This window comes from Anguilla anguilla, chromosome 7 (assembly GCF_013347855.1).
Source record: "Anguilla anguilla isolate fAngAng1 chromosome 7, fAngAng1.pri, whole genome shotgun sequence".
In the NCBI taxonomy this organism is placed as follows: domain Eukaryota; kingdom Metazoa; phylum Chordata; class Actinopteri; order Anguilliformes; family Anguillidae; genus Anguilla; species Anguilla anguilla.
In genome coordinates this window covers 33,296,060-33,318,906 of record NC_049207.1, presented here as the reverse complement: position 1 = coordinate 33,318,906, position 22,847 = coordinate 33,296,060, and the positions used below count along the sequence as shown (strand labels likewise).

Genomic DNA, 22,847 nt, shown 5'->3' with positions numbered 1-22,847 from the left:
GGGAGAAAGACAGAAAGAGAAAGATAGATACTTGAGTTTTCGATCATTACCAAATCTTCTAAGAAAAAGATACTTATTGAAAACATGAATATAAAAGTGTAATGCATTATATGCAAGAGGTTAATCATCACAGAGTACACCCTCCAGCTGTGCAGTACTGTATAGGATAATCCTGAAGACTGTTGTGTAAAGTATCATACTCAGGACAGTGTGATCATGGTCCATCTGCAAGAAAGTGCTCAGCGTGTTGTGTGAACATGTGGGCAGGACCAACAGGAGGCAGGAGGGTGGATTGGCCAGGTGTTGGGAACCTACCTGGAAAAACAGTGAGGAAGGCACTGCGGAAGCTGTAACCCATGGTGTTGGCACCTAGGCAAATGTACATGCCAGCATCCTCCTCCTTGGCACGTGTGATGAGCAGCTTGTTGAGGTAGGAGCCATCAGGTCGTGACCACACCTCACCAGTGGGCAGCACTACGAAACGGTGGTCACCCACTTCAATGGTGGAGTTGTATTTGTTCTCATCACCCAGCTCCACCCGCTTCAGCCACTGTATAACTGGCTTGACATCACTGCGCACTTTGCACTGGAATGATGTAGTCCCGCCATAATCCACTGTGGTGTTGACCGGGTGAGTTCCGGTCAGTATGGGTTTAGAGTTTGTCCTCTCTGCAATGAACATTGAAAAGCATCTTCATCCCAGTATTATTTTTACTTTTACGATTTGTCCACATTCCCTCATGTTAAATCACCAATGTTGCATATCAGGTCACTGCATAGCCCTCCACACCTCATGCAAGTGGCACTGCAGCTGAGTAACTCCTCCAGTGCACTTTTTTATCAGCAAGTTACTTTTTTATACCCTACTGGCCACAATGAACTTCAAGAGAGCTATTGATCATGAGCTGAAGTCAGGAATTCAGCATGTCTTTCAACATATACAACAGCTGTGTTAAACAGTGTCTCATATGTATATGGTGAGCTCAGTAATGTTTGGGACAAAGACATTTTTAAAAATCTTTTTTCTTGATTTGTCCTTGTTCTCTACAATTTTAGATTTGTAATCAAACAACTCACATGTGATTACAGTGCAGATTCTCAGCTTTTATTAAGACGTATTTTCATATATTTTGGTTTTACCATGTGGAAATTACAGCCCTTTTTATACACAGTCGCCCATTTCCGGGCCATAATGTTGGGGACAAATGAGTTCACGGGTGTGATTAGTCATGTGTGTTCAATTGCTTCTGTAGGGAGATATAAGACTGGTTTCAGTATCTAGTCTTGATTTTAGGCTTTTGATGGCCTTAGTCTGTTATTAGAATTTGCCAACATGAGTTGTGCCAATGAAAGTCTAGTAAGCTAGAAAATAAAAACATAGCCAAACCTTAGGTTTACCAAAATGAACATTGTTTGGAAAAAGAAAGAAAGCACTGATGAGTGCAGAAATAACAAAGTGCCTGGTAGGCCTAGGAAGACCTCTACAGTTGATGACCAAAGAATGCTCGCCATAATTAAGAAAAATCACCAAACACTTGTCCGACAGATCAGAAACATTCCTCAATAGGTTGTTGTGGATGTGTCAGTGACTACTGTCTGCAAAAGACTTCACGAGGCTACACTGCACTATGCAAACCTCTATTTAGCCACCAGGTTACAGTTTTCTAAGAAATACCTAAGAGTTTTTGTGGACAAATGATATCAAGATTCACTTGTATCTGAGTGATGGCAAGAGCAAAGTGTGAAGGCCAAAATGAACCGCTCAAGATCCAAAGCAACCCAATCATTTTGGTTTCAGCATATATGGCTGCTGCAGGTACTGGGTCACTTGTCTTCATTGATGATGTAACTGCAGACAGTAGCAGCAAAATTAATTCTGAAGTGTACAGAAACAGTGTACTTGCCTGCGCAAGTTCAAGCAAATGCATCCAAACTCATTGCATGGTACCTCATCCTACAGCAAGACAATGATCCCAGGCATACTGTTAAAACAACAAATGAGTTTTCAAAACCAAAAACGAGAAAATTCTTGACTGGCGAAGTCATTCACCTGATTTGAATCCAATTGAACATAATTTTATTTTCTGAAGAGAAAACCTATGGCAACAAGCCCCTACAACAGGCAAGAGCTGAAGTTGGCTGCTTTACAGGCCTGGCAGTGCATCACCAAAGAATATACTTGGTGATGCACTGCCAGGTGCATGTCTGTAGATCACAGAGTTCAAGCAGTAATTCCATGCAAAGGATATGTGACAAAGTACTAAACATGACTACTATCATTTACATTACATTAATATGTCCCAAACATTATTGTGCCCTGAAATGGGGGGGAACTATGTATAAAAAGTGCTATCATTTCTACATGATCAAACAAAACTGTATAAAAAGGGCACTTGAAAAAAATTTGAGAACGTGCACTTTAAACACCTGAATTATTTGATCAAAAATCTAAAATTGCGGCCAAAGCAAGAGGAAAATACGTTTTTGTCCTCAATATTATGGAGCTCACTGTATATGTATATGGCATCTTGCAATCAAGCTTACATTTAGGAGGTCAAGTTTTTCCACATGAAATATGAGGCTTTTTATGTGTTTATATGGACCTTGGGTTACAGAAGGCTGCTTTTAAAATTCTTGTTAGACCCACTCAAACACTTTCCCTGGATTTTTATTTTCACAAAGAATCAGCTTCGGTACTTTATTATGAAGTAAAGCCTGTTTTTGGTTTCCTCCTGATGTGAGTGATGTTCCTTTCTAATAGGTCAGTATGTAAGAGACAAACTGGTCCTCAGCTCCCGTAAATATCTTGGTTCCAATGGCAGGAGGCTGCCTTTCCTCTCAGTGTGGTTGTTTCATGTGTGAGCGCGGGTGCGTCTGACTGCCTGGAATACAAGCACTCTTTGATTGCTCCAGCCATCCATGGCCGTCTGGTTCAAAAAGAAAAAACAACGAAATGACTGATCTGACAGATTAATTAAGTTTGATTCACTTCTCCTGGTCTATGCTTCTGGGGTTTGTATAAACGTGTTCACAAAGTCATCTGCAGCTGCACATTAATGCAAAGCAGATGAGCCCATGGAGTGGATGAAGATCTCGCTGCGGAGTCCAACCCTGCTACACCCCCTAATTCACCCCCGCACCCAAAACCCCACCAAAATGAGCTTCTCTAACATGAATCATACACGCTTCCTTCAAAAGCCACAATGCAGTGACAAGGGCTATTACTACATCTGTTAGGTAAAAAGAAAATACTGCCACCTTTTATCAAGTCTTGCTGACCTGGTGAATCAAGACAATGGAACAGTGGTATAGGTGAACCTGTGGAATGGACTTCCCTGTAGTGGTGCTAAAGCTTCCAATTTTTCCTTTTACAACAGATCAGAGAACAGAGCTATATTCTTCATGTGTCTTTAGTTTGCAGTGGCTGAGGTGACTGCTGTCAAGGTTCATGTGAGTGATTACTAGACTAGCATTTTTATTCTAAAACGTTAGTCTGACCAGCTAAAGAATCAGTCAGAGCAACTGTCAAAAACACACGGGAAGATGCAATAATACATAAAGATTAAGACAAAAACCCAGACACACAAATGTACAGACAGGCACACAGGCAACTGTAATGTAGATTCAGGCACATGGATGCATAGCCACACACATAACCACACACATGCAAACAGCCACAAACCAACAGACCCATGCATACACTCAAACATAGTTACAGACATTCTGTACATTACAAACAGCACTGAAATACAGGTATACAAAAAACCACTGTACTCACGTATGACTTCCACCTTGTAGGTGGCGTTGATTTCACCAGCACGGTTGGAGACACGGCAAGTGTACTTCCCACTGTGCTCAGGGGTCAGATTCTTTAGGCTCAGGGTCCACTTCTTCTTGCGTCCCTCTCCTACTTCCTGTGGTGTCAGTGGCTTGCTGTCCTTTAGCCAGACGATGTCTGGACGTGGATTCCCACTGGCTGCACACTTGAGCCGAATGGAGCTGCCCACTGGACGTGCAATCACACGCTTCCGCATCTTTGCAGGTTGTGTGAAGCGTGGCCGAACTGAGAGGAAGAGGAAGAATCCATAAGCAGACATCTCTCACATTCACATACTTTTACCAAAATGTCTGGACGTGGATTCCCACTGGCTGCACACTTGAGCCGAATGGAGCTGCCCACTGGATGTGCAATCACACGCTTCCGCGTCTTTGCAGGTTGTGTGAAGCGTGGCCGAACTGAGAGGAAGAGGAAGGATCCATAAGCAGACATCTCTCACATTCACATACTTTTACCAAAATGTGGTAAGATGTACAACTCCTCACGAGGTGGTAAAATAGGACTGCTGAACACAGTTGGAGATCTACCACCCTGTAGGTTTTCACTCCAACCCTAACAAAGTACACCTCAAAAGCTACAGATCTCATTGAGCTGCTAATGAGAATAATCAGGTGTGCCAAATTAGGGTTAAAATGAAAACCTACAGGTCTAGATCTCCAGGAACAACCTTGTGATAAAGTATGCTTTGACTTCAAGAAGACCTCTCAGTCAAGTCTGCTAAGATCACATAAGTAAACAGGTCATGTCCAATGTCTTGCAGCCCTGAGCTCAAATATTTTCCCTCTCCCTAAAACAGTATATCAGTATTAATAATATGGGTGAGACATTTTACTATTTTCTCAAAGTGATTTCAAGCTCATTAGTCCTTTGGTTTACCTGAGTACTCTTTTTTATTTTATTTTTGTTTTTAGTGCCTAAAGTCCCTTTTACAGCAGCAAACCCACATCACAAAGCGTCACAAAGCATTTTCTCTGGCATAGGCTAGTCCACATGACAACAATCTTTGATAAGATAAAAGCTTGTTTTGAACTATTGCCAGGCATAGCTCTAGTCTTTATGCCATCATAGGCAAGACTGTGAGCAATTGCAGACGAGAGTTGGGGGGGGCAACATGTAGGCTATGAACATTTTGACCTATTAATATGGGAATTATTTTTGAAAGAAGCTTTAAAAATTGCATTTCTTTCTAAACGACTACCAATCTACTGGCAAGTATGCATTGGCTCAAGTAAATGGTCCTAGCCCTAATTAGTAGTACAAGCTCTTTGCAAGTCTCTCTCATCTAAGGTGATATTTCTTAAGCTTGTCACTCAAAACGGCTCCTTTTGTTTTTTTAACCTATCCTGCTCAGACACATATGTCCTACAAGCGATACAAAAACTCTTTGCATTTGAATGGATCTGTATGGGAATTGGGGGGTGGGACTAGATTCAGCTGTAAATTATGCTGATACAGTATGGAACACATTTGTTGACTAAATGGCTTTAAGTCATCAAGGGTCCAAGGTATCAAATGAGCCTCAAACCACAGTGCTGCTGCCAGATATGCAGTAGATACTACAAGCATTGTTTCATCAATTGAAACTTAATCAGGAGAAACAATGCCTGTAGCATCTACTGCATATCTGGCAGAAGCACGGTGGTTTGAGGCTCATTTGATACCTTGGACCCTTGATGACTTAAAGCCATTTAGTCAGCAAATGTGTTCCATACTGTATCAGCATAATTTACAGCTGAATCTAGTCCCACCCCCAATTCCCATAGAGATCCATTCAAATGCAAAGAGTTTTTGTATCGCTTGTAGGACAACCTGACAATAAGATATCCAGACTCTGATGATGTTGATAGGTCACAGACACCAGGAATTCATGGCATGCAAAGGATATGCAACCAAATACAAAACATGACTCTTTTATTTGACATTATGTTAATTTGTCTAAAACACTGAAATGGGGGACTACGTATAAAAAGTGCTGTAACTACATGATGAAACCAAAATGTATAAGAATACCCTTTAATAAAAGCTCTGAGTCTGCACTTTGACCACATTTGAATTGTTTGATTACAAACAGAGAAAATAAAATATTAAATCAGAAAAAAGCAGAAAAATGCAGGTGGTTTTAATGTTGTGGCTGATTGGTGTATTCTCGGCATCTGTCAGACTTTTCTACCTTTTGTAGTCTCAGGCAACAGTGACAGTTGTAATGGCTCTCTCTGCTGTGCTAAATAATCATGGCGGACGGCCTTTGATCACCACCAAACCTTTGGTGACATTGTGCAGCTACCAGCCATGGAGTTCACATATTAAGGAAAAGGGCAGCCACTTCACAGGCAGGATACTTAAATTGCATGCCCTTCTGCCTGTTAAAGTCAATTACCAAAGCAAACATAATACTGGGCAGGCTGCTGTGCAAGGGCAAGGTGGAGGTAGTGAGGGGCCCAAGGTTGTTAGTAAGGCTGACCCTCTGTGGAGGCAGCTATATGTGTGCAGCATTTGAGTCCAAGACAAATTTCCCCACGGGGACAATAAAGTATATTGTATTGTATTTCCTGCCTGAGTATTTTACCCCCGTCTAAGGATCCTCTGGTCCTTGGGGTCCAATCTTTGTTGCTCTAAACCCAGTTCAGAATGCTTTATTAACACACTATACACCTACCTATTCAAAAGTGTGTGGATACCCTTTGTGATTTTGGCTATTTGCTTCTGTCACACCCATTGCTAACAGGCAGTGGTGGACGAAGTACACAAATCCTGTACTTGAGTGAAAGTACAGATACCCTTGCTAAATATTACTCCACTAAAAGTAGAAGTCTTTAATTTAAATTTCTACTTGAGTCAAAATACAAAAGTACCTGCTTTTAAAAATACTTAAGTATCAAAATTAAAAAGTACTATTATTTAGTATGGTTATGTTTGTCAGGGGTTGCTGACATGACAAACAATTTTAAAATACAGCAGGCAAACTAAATTGTTCACCTCCTAACATACTGTATGTAAGAGTGAAAACTATGGTATAAATACAAATTCAGTTTTTTTTTTTTTAAATGGAACAAAGGCACCATCAATTCCAATATTTCACTATCAAAAATCAAAATACATTGAGGTTTCCTGGTGACTTAGCCACCAGAAAGGATACAGCACAGGCAACAGGTCATAGCTTAATGCGGAAGTGAATGTGATAAGAACGCTATTCCAAATGAAAAATTACAAATGAAAACGATGTCAGCTAGGTATATCAACAAACATATGGCTTAGGCATACCCAGAAGTCCTCAATAATAATAGTATTTCCCAAGAAATTACGAAAAATTGTTGACAACGTTTCGTCAGGTGCAGCGTCTTTGACTGCTAACATGGAGTGAATGCGATGATGAGAAAACATTCGGTTGACCTATAAAACGATATTCCAAAACCAAAATTAGACGTGTTATACATGGTTAGAAAGCTTATACTCTCACCTACTGAATAGATTAATTCTCAATCAAGCCAGACTGTACTAAAAAGGGCAACAACGCCATCAACACCATGTGTGCAGCAGCTTCTGGTCCGGTCTTACTCCAGAAAACGATGTCAGCTTGTAATACCACACATGTTGCTTTCGGTGTTGTCGTCCTTTGTAGTAAAATCTGGCTTGATCTACAGTTAATCGATCAAATAGGTGACAGAATAAGCTTTCTAACAATGTATAAGATGTCTAATTTTACTTTTGGTAATACCGTTTTATATCCCAGCGTATTCGAAAGTTTTGTCTCATTATACGCCCTGATTGGTAGGCTTCAGCATGAAAATGGTGTTGTATTATTATTCTATAGGATCTATTAGACAATCCATTTCTCCACATCAAAGTAACGAGTAACAGACAGATATCGCACAAAAGTAGTGGAGTAAAAAGTAGGATATTTCGTTTGAAATGTAATGGAGTGAAAGTAAAAAGTCTCCCAAAATGGAAACACTTGAGTAAAGTACAGATACTTGAAAAAGGTACTTAAGTACAGTAATGAAGTACATGTACTTCGTTACTGTCCACCACTGCTAACAGGTACATAAAATCAAGCATGCAGCCATGCAATCTCCATTGACAAACATGGCAGTAGAATGGATGTACAGAAGAGCTCAGTGACTTTCAATGTGACACTGTTATAGGATGCCACCTTTCCAAGAAGTCAGTTTGTCAGATTTCTGCCCTTCTAGAGCTGTCCCAGTGAACTGTAAGTGCTGTTACTGTGAAGTGGAACTGTATAGGAGCAACAACCAATCAGCCGCAAAGCGGTAGGCCACACAAGCTCACAGGACTGCCTAGTTCTGAAGCGTGTAGCAGGTAAAAATCATCTGTCCTGGGTTGCAACACTCACTACTAAATTCCAAACTACCTCTGGAAACAATGTCAGCACAAGAACTGTTTGTCAAGAGCTTCATGAAATAGGTTTCCATAGCCAAACAGCTGCACAAAAGCCAAAGATCACTATGCGCAATGCCAAATGTCAGCTGGAGTGATGTAAAGCACACTGCCATTGGACTCTGGAGCAGTGGAAATGTGTTCTCTGGAGTGATGAATCATGCTTCACTATCTGGTAGTCTGACGGAAGAATCTGGGTGTGGCAGAATGCATAGTGCCAACTGTACAGTTTTGTGGAGGAGGAATAATGTTCTGGGGCTGTTTTTCATGGTTTGGGCTAGGCCCCTTAGTTCCAGTGAAGGGAAATCTTAATGTTCCAGCACAAAATAACATTTTAGAGAATTGTGTGCGTCCAAATTTGTGGAAACAGTTTGGAGAAGGCCCTTTCCTGCTTCAGCATGACAATGTCCCCGTGCACAAAGCAAGGTCCATAAAGAAATAGTTTGCTGAGTTTGGAGTGGAAGAACATGACTGGCCTGCACAAAGCCCTGACATCTACCCCATCAAACACCTTTGGGATAAATTGGAATGCTGACTGTGAGCTAGGCCTTATGCCTAACTCAGTGCCCAACCTCACTAATTCTCTTGTGGCTGAATGGAAGCAAATAAATCTACTGCAAATTCTATTGTTCCAAAATTTATTGTAAAACCTTCTCAGAAGAGTGGAGACTGTTACAGCAGCAAAGGGGGGTCAAACACCATATTAATGCCCATGGTTTTGGAAATGTAGAGTATGTATGGAATAAGCCTTTGCAACTTGTGTTGCTGCACTGCAATATGTTAATGTGAAAACTTCCATGACCTCCACTGAAAACGTCCATTAGATGGAGTCTCTAACAAGAGCTGATCTCTCTTAGTAGCCGGGAACAACACCATAAAAATTAAAATAAAAGGCAGTCTCCAATAATAGTCATTACATAGAACATAGAGTACAATATCCTGCATGATTACAAAACAGAAAATGCCACTAGAGTCATCCTAGAAACAGGCAAGAAATTCAATTTTGACAGCTAGCAGACAGGGCAATCAAAGAGATATTTATGAAGAGATTAGGAGATATTAAATGCAAATGAGATGTTATTAATTATGGTGAGACACAATTTTGGTTAAATGGCAGTGAGGCCCTTTGGAATAGTGAGTGCAAGAATGCAATGGAGATTTTCTCAAACTGGCCATGAGATTAAAATTATTCTCTCATACGACTATGAAACCCATACATTTTCAACACTAGGAGCTTAGATTTAGAATGAGGGTTACTGGTATTAATATACACTTTAAATTCCAGAAATGGTGGCTGGGCAGCCCAGGCAACTCGGCTGGGCCCATCCCGAAAAGACTATGTGGGAAAACCGTGTGAGCCCACCAACCGCAAGGTTCAGGGTAGGGGTCGGGTGCAATGCCCATTGGAAAGGGGGCAAGAACAGGGTAGATCCATGGGTCATCAGCCCAGACAATGGAAACTGATTATTGGCACGTTGAACGTTACCTTTCTGCTGTGTGAGGCTGAGAAGCACCAACTAGATATAGTTGGGCTCACCTCTACACATAGTGTCGACTCGGGAACCAAACTCCTGTATAGGGGGAGGTCACTCTCCTACTCGGAAGTTGTTCAGCGTGAGATGCGCCGGGCAGGAGTGGGGATACTCACAAGTCCCCAGCTGGTGGCCGCTCAGTTGGAGTTTACTGCAGGGGACGAGAGGGTCGCCTCGAAGCGACGGCCTCTCTGATCTGTACACAAGCAGTGTTATGTTATTGGACTTCTGTGCTAGTCATGGTTTGTCCATAACGAACACCATGTTCAAACACAAGGATGTTCATTAGTGTACAGGGTACCAGAACACCTTGGGCCAATGGTCAATGATCGACTTTGTAGTTGTTTCATCTGACGGCGGCTATTTATTTATTTTATTTACACTCGGGTGAAGAGAGGAGGAGAGCTGTGAACTGATCACCATCTGGTGGTGAGTTGGATCAGATAGCGGGGGAAGATGCCAGACAGACCAGGTAGGCCTAAACGTGTAGGGGAGATCTGCTGGGAACACCTGGCAGAAGACCCCACAGATTGATTTCAACTCTCACCTCTGAAAGAGCTTTTCCCATATCCCGGAGGAGGCTGGGGACATGGAGTCTGAATGGACCCTGTTCAAAACGTCTATTGTGGAAGCAATAAAACAAAAGTGGTTGTGGTCAAAATCTGGTCGGTGCATGTCCTGGTGGCAACTCAAGGACCCGTTGGTGGACTCCAGTGGTGAGGGAGGCTGTCAAGCTGAAAAAAGAGGCATTCCAGGCCTGGCTAGCACTGGGAACCTCTGATTCAGCAGACAGGTAAAAAAGGCTGTAGCTGCAGCAGTGACAGAAGCAAAAACCAGGGCATGGGAGGAGTTTGGAGAAGCATTGGAGAAGGACGTTTGGTCAGCCCCATAGTGGTTCTGGAAAACTATTTGGCACCTCAAGAGGGGAAAGTGGGACACCGTTCAGGCTGTTCTCAGCAGGAATGGTGAAACTCTGACCTCAACTGGGGATATTATCAAAAGGTAGAAGGAACACTATGAAGACCTCTTGAATCCGACAGAAACGCCCTCCTTTTTGGAAGTGGAGCTGGAGCAATCTGGGGGATCAGAGTCCATCTCTGTGGCAGAAGTCCCTGTATAGTCAGAGCGAAAGCTGTGTTTGCATTCTCGGCATTAAGTCAAGCTCGTTCAATGTTGGTGTCGGACTCTGCCAAGGGTATGCTTTGTCTCCCCCCCGTTTGTGGTATTCATGGACAGGATTTCAAGGTGCAGTTGAGGTATGGAGTGCGTCAAGTTTGGAGACATAGGAGTGGCATCTCTGCTGTTTGCAGAAGACGTCGTTATCTCGGCCTCATCAAACTGTGACCTGGGTGTGATGTGGTCAGGATGAGGATCAGCACCTCCAAGTCTGTGGCCATGGTCCTCTCCCAGAAAAAGATAGTTTGCCTGTTCAAGTAAGGGAGGAGGAACTGCCCCAGGTGAGTTCAAGTATCTTGGGGTCTCATTCACGAGTGAGGGAAAAAGGGATTCGGAGATCGACGACTATCTAGACCAGACTAAGCAGCTAGAGAGAATGGATATAAATGCCAGAGTCCAAATGCACTGGGTGTAGCTCAGCTAGTTCACTGGTGAAGCACAGTGAGATGTGTTAAAGTGAAGGCCTTATAGTTACCGTGATGACACTCTCTAGTAATGCAACCTTCAAATCCCAAATGATGACGTTGCCCTTGACTAGGGGCAATTTTGCCCTTTTGCTGACTGGTGATGCATTTATCTTTGGAGTGAGAGGCCCGGGTTCAAACCCCATCTTGGACAAATCAATCAAATTCCACCTCAGGCAAATCTCTATCTCGTTACACAAACAACAGCTAGTCTCCAAAAAACACAAGGGCTTACTTGAGTTGAAAGCAATTTAAAACCCTGGCTTAGAGTTTTGAATCGTAGCCTGAACCCGATGAGACCCGATGGGACCCGACGAGTTCAGGTAGGGTCAGGCATGCATCTCAAAGTTTTTGTTAAATAAGCTCTAAACCACAAAATGTATTATATTAACTATTATTAAATATTCTAGCAACATTTATGACATTTTAATTGAATGTGACCATTTGAGTTTAAAGAGAAAAACACATGATTTATTTGGACATTATAAAAATATAAACATAACACAGGTATAGTATACAAGCATTCTATGAGAGACGCTCAAATATATTGGTAAATGTATGCAACTACGTTTCAAAAAGAGCTTATTATGATTCTGTTTTTTTTGGGGCTCTGGCTCTTAAAGTGCACATGCTGCTTGGGCATTTTCCAGCCTCATTTGTTCAGGAAATTATCTGGTCAGTTAAATTTTCAGGCCAGATCAAAACTCTACCATGGCTATGAATTGGAATTTTAATCTATATGCATACCTTGAGATGAAAGAAAGTGCCACTCCTGCCCCTAGATGTGCATATTACAGTATCTATCAAGAGAATGGATAAATAATACATTGAATAAATAATCCAAATAAACCTCTACAATCCTTTCATTCTCTTGATGTATATGTACACCTGTCTCATATACCATATGACACCCATTAGTCTAGGGCTGTTTTACATTGTTTTGGCAAGGCCTGTTAGTTCCAGTGAAGGCAAATCATTATGCTACAGCATACAATCACATTCTAGATGATTGTGTGCTTCCTTAACAGTTTGGGGAAGGCCCTTTCCTGTTTCAGCTTGACAATGTCCCCCCTGGTTTTGTCAAGAACAATGTGGAAGAAATTGAATGGCCTGCACAGAGCCCTGACCTGAACTCCTTTGGGATCAGTTGGAAAAATAACTGCAAGCCAGGCCTAATCACCCAGTCAGTGCCTCACTAATGTTCCTCTGGCTAAATGGAAGCAAATCCCTGCAGCAATGCTCTAACATCTAGTATAATGCCTTCCCAGAAGAGTAGAGGTTGCTATAGCAGCAAAGGATGGACTAACTCCATATTAATGGCCATAATTTTGGATGATGTTGGATGTCAGGTGTCCACATATGTTTGGCTATGTAGTGTATGTCTCAGATGAGTATTTTTAAAATATATTTTCCCAAGCAATAAGTATGTGTGATCTTTATATGTCTTTTTTATAGTTTTTTAAAAATGTGTTGTATAGGGGCTTATGAATATGGTTATAAATGATATATGCTATATATATTCATTCTTCATATTTATTTATTATTATTGGTCACGGTCATTTATGTCTTACCTAGTTTCCCTGATAGGTCGTCGGTGGCATACTCTATGTCTCCTTCGCCTGCAGCCCCTGGCCCATCTCTCCCTAAGCTGGAGTCATCTGCCGAGAGAAGGACGGCCAGTGCATGAGAAAGAATGAGAGTTGGTTAGCAGTAAAGACAGATGAGCAGAGAGTAGGTGAAAGAGGGAGGGTATGGTATGTCACTTGTGAGCTGAACAAAACGGAGCACAGAGCAAGTCCAGGTGAAAAAAGTGTGCCATACACATAAATAATACTAGGTTAACACCTCTGTTCCTGTCACAAATCGCTTTGGTAAAAGATGATACATTCTGACATATTCAAATGGAGAGCATGTGAAAATACCAGAGGCGTGTGGGGCTACAAATTAGGTTTATTACTCAAATATAATGTGGAAAATGTGCAAACACGTGTTGTCGACAAATCTGTATGAGCAAGGAGGTGTTGTTCACATCTATATAGAGAGGCAGGTGTGCTTGTACGTATGTATGTGTGCACCGGTAGGTTGGAGTATGTGGGTGTGTGTGTGTGTGAGTGAGCATTTATCTGGACCATTGTTTTGCACGCAAAGATAGAGTAGGGGTTTAGAGCTATAACAAAGCATGTTCCTAAAAGATAGATATGGGGGAATATGTATGGGGTTGTGGTATTTTGTGTGTGTAATATGTGTTTATATGTTTGAGTATGTGTGTGTGTCTTTTCGTGTGCCCTTAAGTTTTAAGGTGTTCCCTTATGAGTTTGTGTTAGGTTCCTTTGTTTCCAGCTAGTGTGATTTCTGCAGCTCTATCTCTAAAGCTATCACCTTTGACCTTGATATAGAATATGGCTTATAAAAATACCGTACACACTCTTCCGATTACTTTAAGTTGCAACCTGGAATGTGAATGGATTACAGGAAGGTATAAAAAAGCATAAAGCCTTATATCATTTGGGGAAATTGTCCTCCAACATTGTTTTTCTACAGGAACTCCAATTCAAAACAGGGCAACTACAATACCTTAAGAGGCAATGGGGGGAGGGGGGGGGGGGGGGGGGGGGGGGGGCTGGCCTTTGAAGCAGAATTTACTTCTTTTCTTTGTATGATTTTATTTTCGTTTCATTATATAAACACACAACATGACATCTTATACATTTATCACACACAAAACATCCTAACATAAATACAAAACATCCATACACACCAAACATTACTAGACTTACATCAAAACTATCCAAAACTATCCTTTTCACACAGCCTCTTTTGCAAATTGACACATCGTCGGTTTCATTTTTATCACCTCTTTCATGAACTCCTCCAAAAAAAAAAAACGAACAAACAAATAAAACCAAAACAAAAAAAACAACAAAACATCCTCTTAAGCATTTACCTACTATAACTATGAATGGCCCTTAACTCCTGCGTTCATTATCCCATCCCATACATCTTCAAATTGTGCTATTCTGTTATTTTCTATGGCTAATATCTTTTCTATATTTAAATAATAAAGCATTTCATTTTTCCAATGTTGTAGTGTTGGAGGTTTAATAGATTTCCAATGTCTAAGTAAAAGTTTTTTAAATACCATCGATGAAAAAAGGATTATCCAACCCCAAGGGTGTCTCACTGTAACATTGTATGTCACGTCATGGAATAAACAAATGGATGAATTAAAACTGAGTTTTACTTTAAGCACCTCTGACAACCATTGTTCTATGTCTAACCATATCTTCTGAATTTTAGAGCACTCCCAGAAGGCACGTGCTAGTGAATCTTTAGTTCTACACTTGAAACAATTGTCTGATGTACTACTATAATATTTATGAATTGTATCTCTCGTGTAGTAAATTCTATACATTATTTTATATTGGATTAAGCATAAATTTTCATTGACAGTAATATCATTGGTTATATTCCAGCACTCCCTCCATTTTGAGCCAGTTTGTTCTTTCCAAATCCTGATTCCATGCATTTATCTTACCTTCTAAGAGTTTTTCAACTGCGTAGGATTTCTGCAGGATTCTATAAATGTTGCCTATCATGCTGTTATCCTTTTCGGTATCAAATAAAATTTCCTCAACTGTGCTCTGCTGTCCAAATAAATGTAGGTCAAAATTCTGATTTATATAGCTTCTAAGTTGCATGTATTTTTAAAAATCTGTATTAGTGAAACTGAATTTACTTTGGAAATCTGTCCAAGACATAATTGTATTACCTTTTATTAAATCATTTAAAGTCTCTATTCCCCTTGTTCTCCAGGTAGGCCAATTTATTGTTAAATTCTGAAGAGCTATCCAAGGATTGTTCCATGTTTTTTGGAACTGATATTGATTCACCCAGTATCCTCTTAATTTTCTTCAATGATGTTACTATAAAATTTGTAATATTCTTAATATTATCCTTTGAAAATAAATATGTAAATAGGTTATGGGAATGCACTTGAGCATCTTCAGTATGAATCCATTGTTCTTCCTTTGTATATTTGACTATATGTCACAAATAGAATCTTTGGGTGGCAAGTTTGTATAACTAATTCAGGAAGGTTAAATCCACCCTCTGACTTAGGTAAGTGTAAAGTTTTTCTTTTGATCCTATGGGTTTTTCCTGACCATATAAAATCTGTTATGGCAAAATATGCTTTTTTAAAAAACCTTTCTGGCGGGGTAATAGGTATTATTGAAAATAAAAAGAGAAACTTTGGAAGCCATGTCATTCTAAAAAGGTTAATTCTGCCTATGATATTTATGGGAAGATTATTTTATTTAGTTAAGGTGTCTTTCATATTATTAAGTAATGGAATTAATTATCTTTATATATCTGTTGTTTATTGTCACTAATTAAGCATCCTAAATATTTAATATTTTTAGTCCAATTAAATGGTAGTCATGGTTTATTCTTTTACGTTTCCCTATTGCCATTATTTCCGTTTTCTCCATATTAATTTTATAGCCTGAAATACAAGAATATTCTGAAAAGATTTTTAATAAAGGAGGTATGGAGCTTTCTATATTTGTTAAATATATCAAAATTTCATCTGCAAATAAATTAAGTTTGTAATTATGTTTGCCAATACTAACTCCTGTGACATTTGGATTTTGTCTAATCATTTCCGCGAGTGGTTCTATTGCTAACGCAAAAAGAAGCGGGGAGAGAAGGCAACCTTGTCTAATGCCCCTCTCTAAAGAAAATTCAGCAGATAATATATTATTAGTATACATTTTTGCTTAGGCTGTTTGTATAATAATTTTATGACATTTATAGTCTCCTCTGGAAAACCAAAGGCTTGTAGTATTTTGAACAAATAGGGCCATTCAAGCCGATCAAAAGCTTTTTCTGCGTCCACTGCCATTACAGATGTGTCATGTTTTTTTGCATACTGTATAATACTAAGGCATGTCCTTGTATTTGTTTGTAAATGTCTATTTTTAATAAACCCTGTTTGATTAATGTGTATTAAGTCTGGCAAAACTTTTGCTATTCTATTGCTTGTAATATTTGTCAATATTTTATTGTCACAGTTTATTAAACTTATAGGTCTATAATCTGTAGGGGACTCTCCGGATTTTCCTGGTTTTAATATAACTGAAATTCAGGGACGGCCCGTGGCATAAACGCTCTATGCGGTTGTTTAGGGCCACAACTGCTAGAGGGGGGGCACACGACCACGAGGGGGGGCCACACGATCTAATGTTTATCTAAGGTAAATAACGTTTTTTTTCGTATTTACAGTATTCATCCCCTATTGCGGAACTAGCGGTATAAATTGAAAATGTAACGGCAACAGGAATGTAGGAAGGATTTTACCAAGTAAGTTGGTAAAATATCTACAGATATCTATAGTAGATTCCTAATAGTTCAATGTGAAATGTTCGGAGAACTCTACACCCTTATTAATGTCTACAAGCTTCCCACCTCAGATATGTCCTTTTTAAGTAAAATTCAAAATGTGTTAGACAGTTCACCAACAGGAGTGATCATATTAGGGGGAGACAACATATTCAGTTCTTATGATAGCTCAACCAAAAACAGGAAAATTAATCCACCAAAAACTCTTTGTACTGTAGATTAAACTGTAGATTATAATAGATTACACATATTTTTCACACTCTCAAAATAGTTATAGTCGAATATAGTCGAATTATATCTAAGACAGGCCTGGACATGGTACTATTGAGTAAAATTAACAACATTATAATATCGGATCATGCCATAGTTACATGCATTATGTCCCCAAAACACAATACATTGTCTCATAGGATATGAAGAATGAATAGGAAATACTTCATGGATACTGAATTTTTGAAGCATATTAAAAGACATTGATTTATTTATCCAAACCAATGTAGATGGGGGGAACCCTCAAGACAGGCCAGAAATTGGTATAATTTGGGATGCATTCAAGGCATACATAAGAGGAATAATGTTAGGGTTTGCAGCAAAAAGGAAAGCAGACCTGGATAATGAAATAAATAAATTGAGGGAACACATAAATATCTTAGAGAGAAAACATAAGACATAAGTCAACAGTAGAATGTTAACTGAATTACAGGAATTGAAATTAAAATTAAAATAAATTATATTTCTGCTAATAAATCGGGTAAACATTTAACCTCTTTAGTCAAAAAGGTTTTAAAAAACAACCCATATCTCTAAAAATAAAACATTAGATTTAGTCTATAGAAATAATCAGATCATTAATGAAGTATTTGAAAAAATGACACTCTTCCCTTTCTTAAATCACTTAATTTGAAATGCTTATCAGTGGAGAAAAAAGAAGAACTTAATAAGGACCTTACCTGTACAGAAATTAAATCTGCTATTAATAATTTTTCTTTAAAAAAGCTCCAGGAATGGATGGCCTCCCAATAGAATTTTATTCAACATTTTGGTCAAGCATACATCCTCTTTTTATAGAAGTCGTAAATTCTGCCCAACAAAATCACACACTCCCACAAACAATGGGCCTCATTCACCAATATCTTCCTAAGTTTTTTCTTAAATTTGTTCTTGAGAAATTCCTAAGAAAAGTCTACGTCAGATTCACGACCTGTTCTTAAACTGCAGAATTGTTCGCACATGTGTTCTTAAAATGATGAATCCCATTGTCCTCGTAAGTGTAAAGCGCATGCCAGTTGTTCCTAATTAGCATAGGTAAATGCCCCGCCAATCCCCATAAAAGGGCATGAGACTGCAGGGCCGTGTGCACACACAGAAATCGAAAAGAAAAGTTGAGAGCGAACAAAGTCAATAATGCCCAAACGAAAATCTAAAGACGGTGGAGCATCGGACTCCAAACGTTAGAAAAACTTCAGTAGTTCTGAAGTGGAGGTTTTGCTGCGGGAAGTGAACAGCAAACGACCTGTCATATTTAATAGCGTCAGTAGTGGATATAAAATAACACAAAAAAAATGCATGGAATGATATTACTCGTTCAGTGAACACTGTATCCGGAGAAGGGCGCACAACTGATGATCTCAAATCTGAGGCAAAAAAAATAAAATAAAAAATACTGGTGGGAGTGGGCTCAAGGATTTGCGTGTTATGCATTCAAATGACAAAGCGCTTCTCGTCACATTAATACCACTAATTAAATTTAACGGCAGTAAACTGCATCAGAGTAAACCCGTCGCTGCATAGAACACAATGAATACAAAAAATTTATTGCCAGTCATTTTTAGTGACGTTCTCTTCTTTAACATGTCCATGTGTTTAAAAAGTTTTACTTAAGAGCTTAGTTTGTATTCAAAATTTAAACATTTGCTTTTGCAGTATAGACCAAACATTGCATAATTGAAACCCCCAAAAATAAAAGGTCACTACAATGGTTTGATTTTTATCATTTACTCCCGCTGAGGCAACCACCCTGAGGCAGAACTTGGCACCTTAATGCTTTGTAAAATAATGAAAATAATTATTAAAAAATATTATAAATGATAAAAATATTATTGTAATTTAAATCCTATAATATTATACAACTGTAGAATTGAAGAAAACGCAATAACCAATTATTTTGCACAAACATGTCAGCACTCAAATGTGCGTATGTGTGCTCTTGAGTGTGCGTAGATTCTGTTCTTACCTAAGAACAAATCCCAAATAAGAAAACATTGGTGAATGTTAGAATCTTCATGAAAGCTGCGAAAAGGGGGTTTTAAGAAGAAAATTCTTCTTAAGAACGGTTGGTGAATAAGGCCCAATGTGTCTAGCAACTATCTCTGTAATACCGAAGCCAGGCAGAGATTGTGATAGGCCCTCTGATTTCAGACCTATTAGTTTAATCAACTGTGATAAAAAAATTATTACTAAAGTCATAAATAACAGACTAGCACAAATCTTACCAAATATTATCCATCACAATCAAACCAGATTTATACAAAACAGAGATTTAAAAACCAACACTAGAACATGTCTATCTTTAATACAGTATGCAAAGAAGTATAAGAAAAATTTAACACATCAACATGGCGGTTGATGCAGAAAAAGCGTTCAACCGACTTGAGTGGTCTTATCTGTATAAAGTGCTTGAGTTTTATGGCTTTCCAGTAAAATTTATTAATATGGTAAAAACAATCTACAAATCTCCAAAGGCACAAGTATATACAAATGGATTTCTTTCTGAACCCTTTCCTTTGAGTAGAGGCGCAGCTCAAGGATGCCCCTTATCGCCCTCCCTGTTTGCATTAACAATCGAACCTTTGCCTCAAAAAATTTGACAGAAAAAATAAGTGCCATTACAATTGGTAAGAAGCAATACAAACTTAGTTTATTTGCTGATGATTTATTACTCTATTTAAGTAATGTAAACACTTCCATTACAGAAGTAATAGAAATCATGACAGAATTTTCAAAGCTATCAGGTAATAAAATGAATGAAGGAAAAACAGAATTAATGGTAATAAATAAAAGTATAAATAATTTGGAAAATCTAAAACAATTTAAAGAGCAAACAAGGAGTATTAAATACCTCGGTTGCTATATTAGTGCAGGTAAGTTACAGCTGTATAAAGACAATTTTCTCCCATTAATTAAAGACCTTAAGAAAAACATTCAAAGGTGGTCTGATCTGAAGATTAATTTAATAGGTAGAATAAACCTTTTCAAGTTGATGTGGCTGCCTAAATTTCTATACATATTTCAGACTATTTCTATTACCCCACCAAAATATTTTTTTTAAAGAAGTGAACTCACATCTTTCTTCGTTCATATGGTCTAATAAAGCTCACAGATTAAGGAGAAAATTATTGCATTACCCTCGAGAGGAGGATGGCCTTAATCTTCCTAATTTGGAGCTTTATCACAACGCAGCTCAAATGTTTTATATTGACCATATAATTAACAAACAATACAACTGTGGATAAATATTGAAAATCATCAGTTACAGCCTAATAATTTACTTTTAGCTCTTTTATCCAAGCAAAAAAGTTAAAACAGTAAATTTTATAATTAATAGTACATTAAATGCTTGAAAAAAAAAGAAAAAAAATACTAGGTCAAGAAATAGTAATCCCCAAACATACAAATTTGGAATAACCCATCAATAACTATTCAAAACACGCAACTTCACTGGGAGGTGTGGATAAACTGTGGAATTCAGAAATTATCGGATATTATAAATCATAACTCAGTACTTTCATTTCAGGAACTAAAGAATAAATATAAACTAAAAGACATAGACATTTTTAAGTATTTGCAATTGAAAAACTGGATAACAGAAAATTTTGACATCTGAAATAGAGTTTCAACTTAGATAGGGGAAATTCTAAATAAAAGGGATAAAAAGAGACGATTATTAGGTGCTGTTTACAATATCCTTACCAAAGCTGAGGGCAATGAAGAATTGCTACAAAACATATATAACAAATGGAATAAAGATCTTGGCATGGTAGATGCAAAAAGACTCACATATAAAATTACCACAAATGAAAATGTATGCCTAATTCAATATAAGTAGGGTAAACGTCCCTATTAAGCCCACGTACCATATAAGTCCACTTGCAACTGAGTCAAATCAAAAAAAACTACATTATCATTTTTTGCTGTGTGATGTTTTTTCAAATGAAGCTGCTTGACACTTTTTATTGTAAGTCAATCACATTTGTCGATATTGAGTTATCGAAGCACGTGTGGCATGTGCCTGCTGATCCCAGAAAAATTTGCAAAAAAACTGATTTTGGTACCCTCAGAAAATAGCATTTTTTGTATATTTCTACTCCTGTTTTTGGTAAGTACTCATTTGTTATCAAAATGTAAGTGATTAGTGTTTTGAATGAGACATATGTTAGAATATTACCTGAATTAGAATATTGTTTCTTTTGAAATCGAAATATGAGTTTTAGCACGCTAGCAAACAGACCACATGCTGCATCAATACAGTAGCTACATATTATGGTTCATTGCAATGACATAAAGCATGATAAGTATGTATAGTTCATATTTTTGTATGCAGTTTATATTATTATACTGTTAAACAGACAATAAATGTGTATGTTTATCTTTATTTATTTTTTAATTAACATTTTTACCTGGTGGACTTAAAGGGGCCTCTAGCAAAAAAAATCACACTGTCTGGGGTGGATGTAAATGAGTATCTCATAAAAAACATGTTTTCAACGTACAAAAATGCCAAGTTATTCATACATACAAGACATACACCGTCTATAACTCATTCATTCAGACTGCCAAAATCCAGGCCTGCCATTGAAAGTATTGATATCCAAATGACGCCAAGTTACTACAAACAATATAAGCTATCTTGCCTCACCGAAATGAAATAAGATGTATTCCAAAGCAATGCTACCCAATATTTCCTCAATTCTTTCAAGTCACTTGGTCCTGTGTGTATAAGCATGCAGTACATGGACAGGCCAAACATATGTGTGGATGGCTTTCTCAAAGTCAAGATTGATTGAATAGGCGTCTATATGTCCAATTTGTATTGGTATGTATGTATTTCGCTGCCCAGCCTTTCTGTTGCGTGAATGACTGTATGTTTCTTGGTATAAATGTCTGTTCGTAAATGTGAATGTAACATAATGCGAGGGAAATGTGCCCATGGGGATAAAGAAGTTCTCTATGTATGTATGTACAATATGTATTTTACATGCAGTATTTATTGTACGTAGCAAATATACAATCACTTGTACATTTACTGAAATTCAGTTCAGAAGCAAGTGTAAACATGTTTTCCGGAGAAATATGCTTCCTGTACTTACTGACCAGCAGTTTTGTACATGAATTTCAATGTGTTCCATGAGGCAATTCGAAATATTCGACACTTTGATCTGACACAAAGTGTGCATGACATTGTGAAATGGTAAGATTACAAAACACAGGGCCAAGTGACTTGAAAGAATTGAGGAAATATTGGGTAGCATTGCTTTGGAATACATCTTATTTAATTTCGGTGAGGCAAGATAGCTTATATTGTTTGTAGTACCGCAACTTGGCGTCATTTGGATATCAATACTTTCAATGGCAGGCCTGGATTTTGGCAGTCTGAATGAATGAGTTATAGACGGTGTATCTGACTACCTTCAAATGCAGACTAAAGACTCATCTCTTCAGGCTGCACCTCTCCCCACCCCTCCCTAGCCTATAGTTTAGCTCAATGTACCTAGTTAGGCTAATACGATTATGTTAGTTTTTATTTGGCAGGATTGTTTTTGTCTGATTAGGCAAATGTGATTCCAGTGCTAGTTTGTACTTGGTAGGATTGTTGTTTGCTGAACAGGTTACTCTACAGGGTTGATAATCTATGTGGTCACTTCTGGCACTATGATCTTTACTTCACTCTAGTGTGTTTCTTTTGCACCTCTGCACCTTGAACTAATGCACTTGTTGTACGTCGCTCTGGATAAGAGCGTCTGCTAAATGCCTGTAATGTAATGT

General features: G+C 38.4%; 1 protein-coding gene across 3 annotated transcripts in view; it reads right to left on the bottom strand.

Annotated features, from left to right (window-relative positions):
• fgfrl1a (fibroblast growth factor receptor like 1a) overlaps positions 1-22,847 on the bottom strand; it is a 279,720-nt gene that overhangs the window by 2,559 nt on the left and 254,314 nt on the right. For all 3 annotated transcript variants that reach the window (XR_004766231.1, XM_035427000.1, XM_035427002.1), the window contains 3 exons: positions 12,977-13,063; positions 3,779-4,063; positions 316-669 (listed from right to left, as the gene is read on the bottom strand). Coding sequence is in view for 2 of the 3 variants with exons in the window: in XM_035427000.1 (XP_035282891.1) it covers positions 316-669; positions 3,779-4,063; positions 12,977-13,063 (726 nt within the window). In the remaining variant the exon portion in view is untranslated. The remainder of the gene's footprint in view (positions 1-315; positions 670-3,778; positions 4,064-12,976; positions 13,064-22,847) is intronic.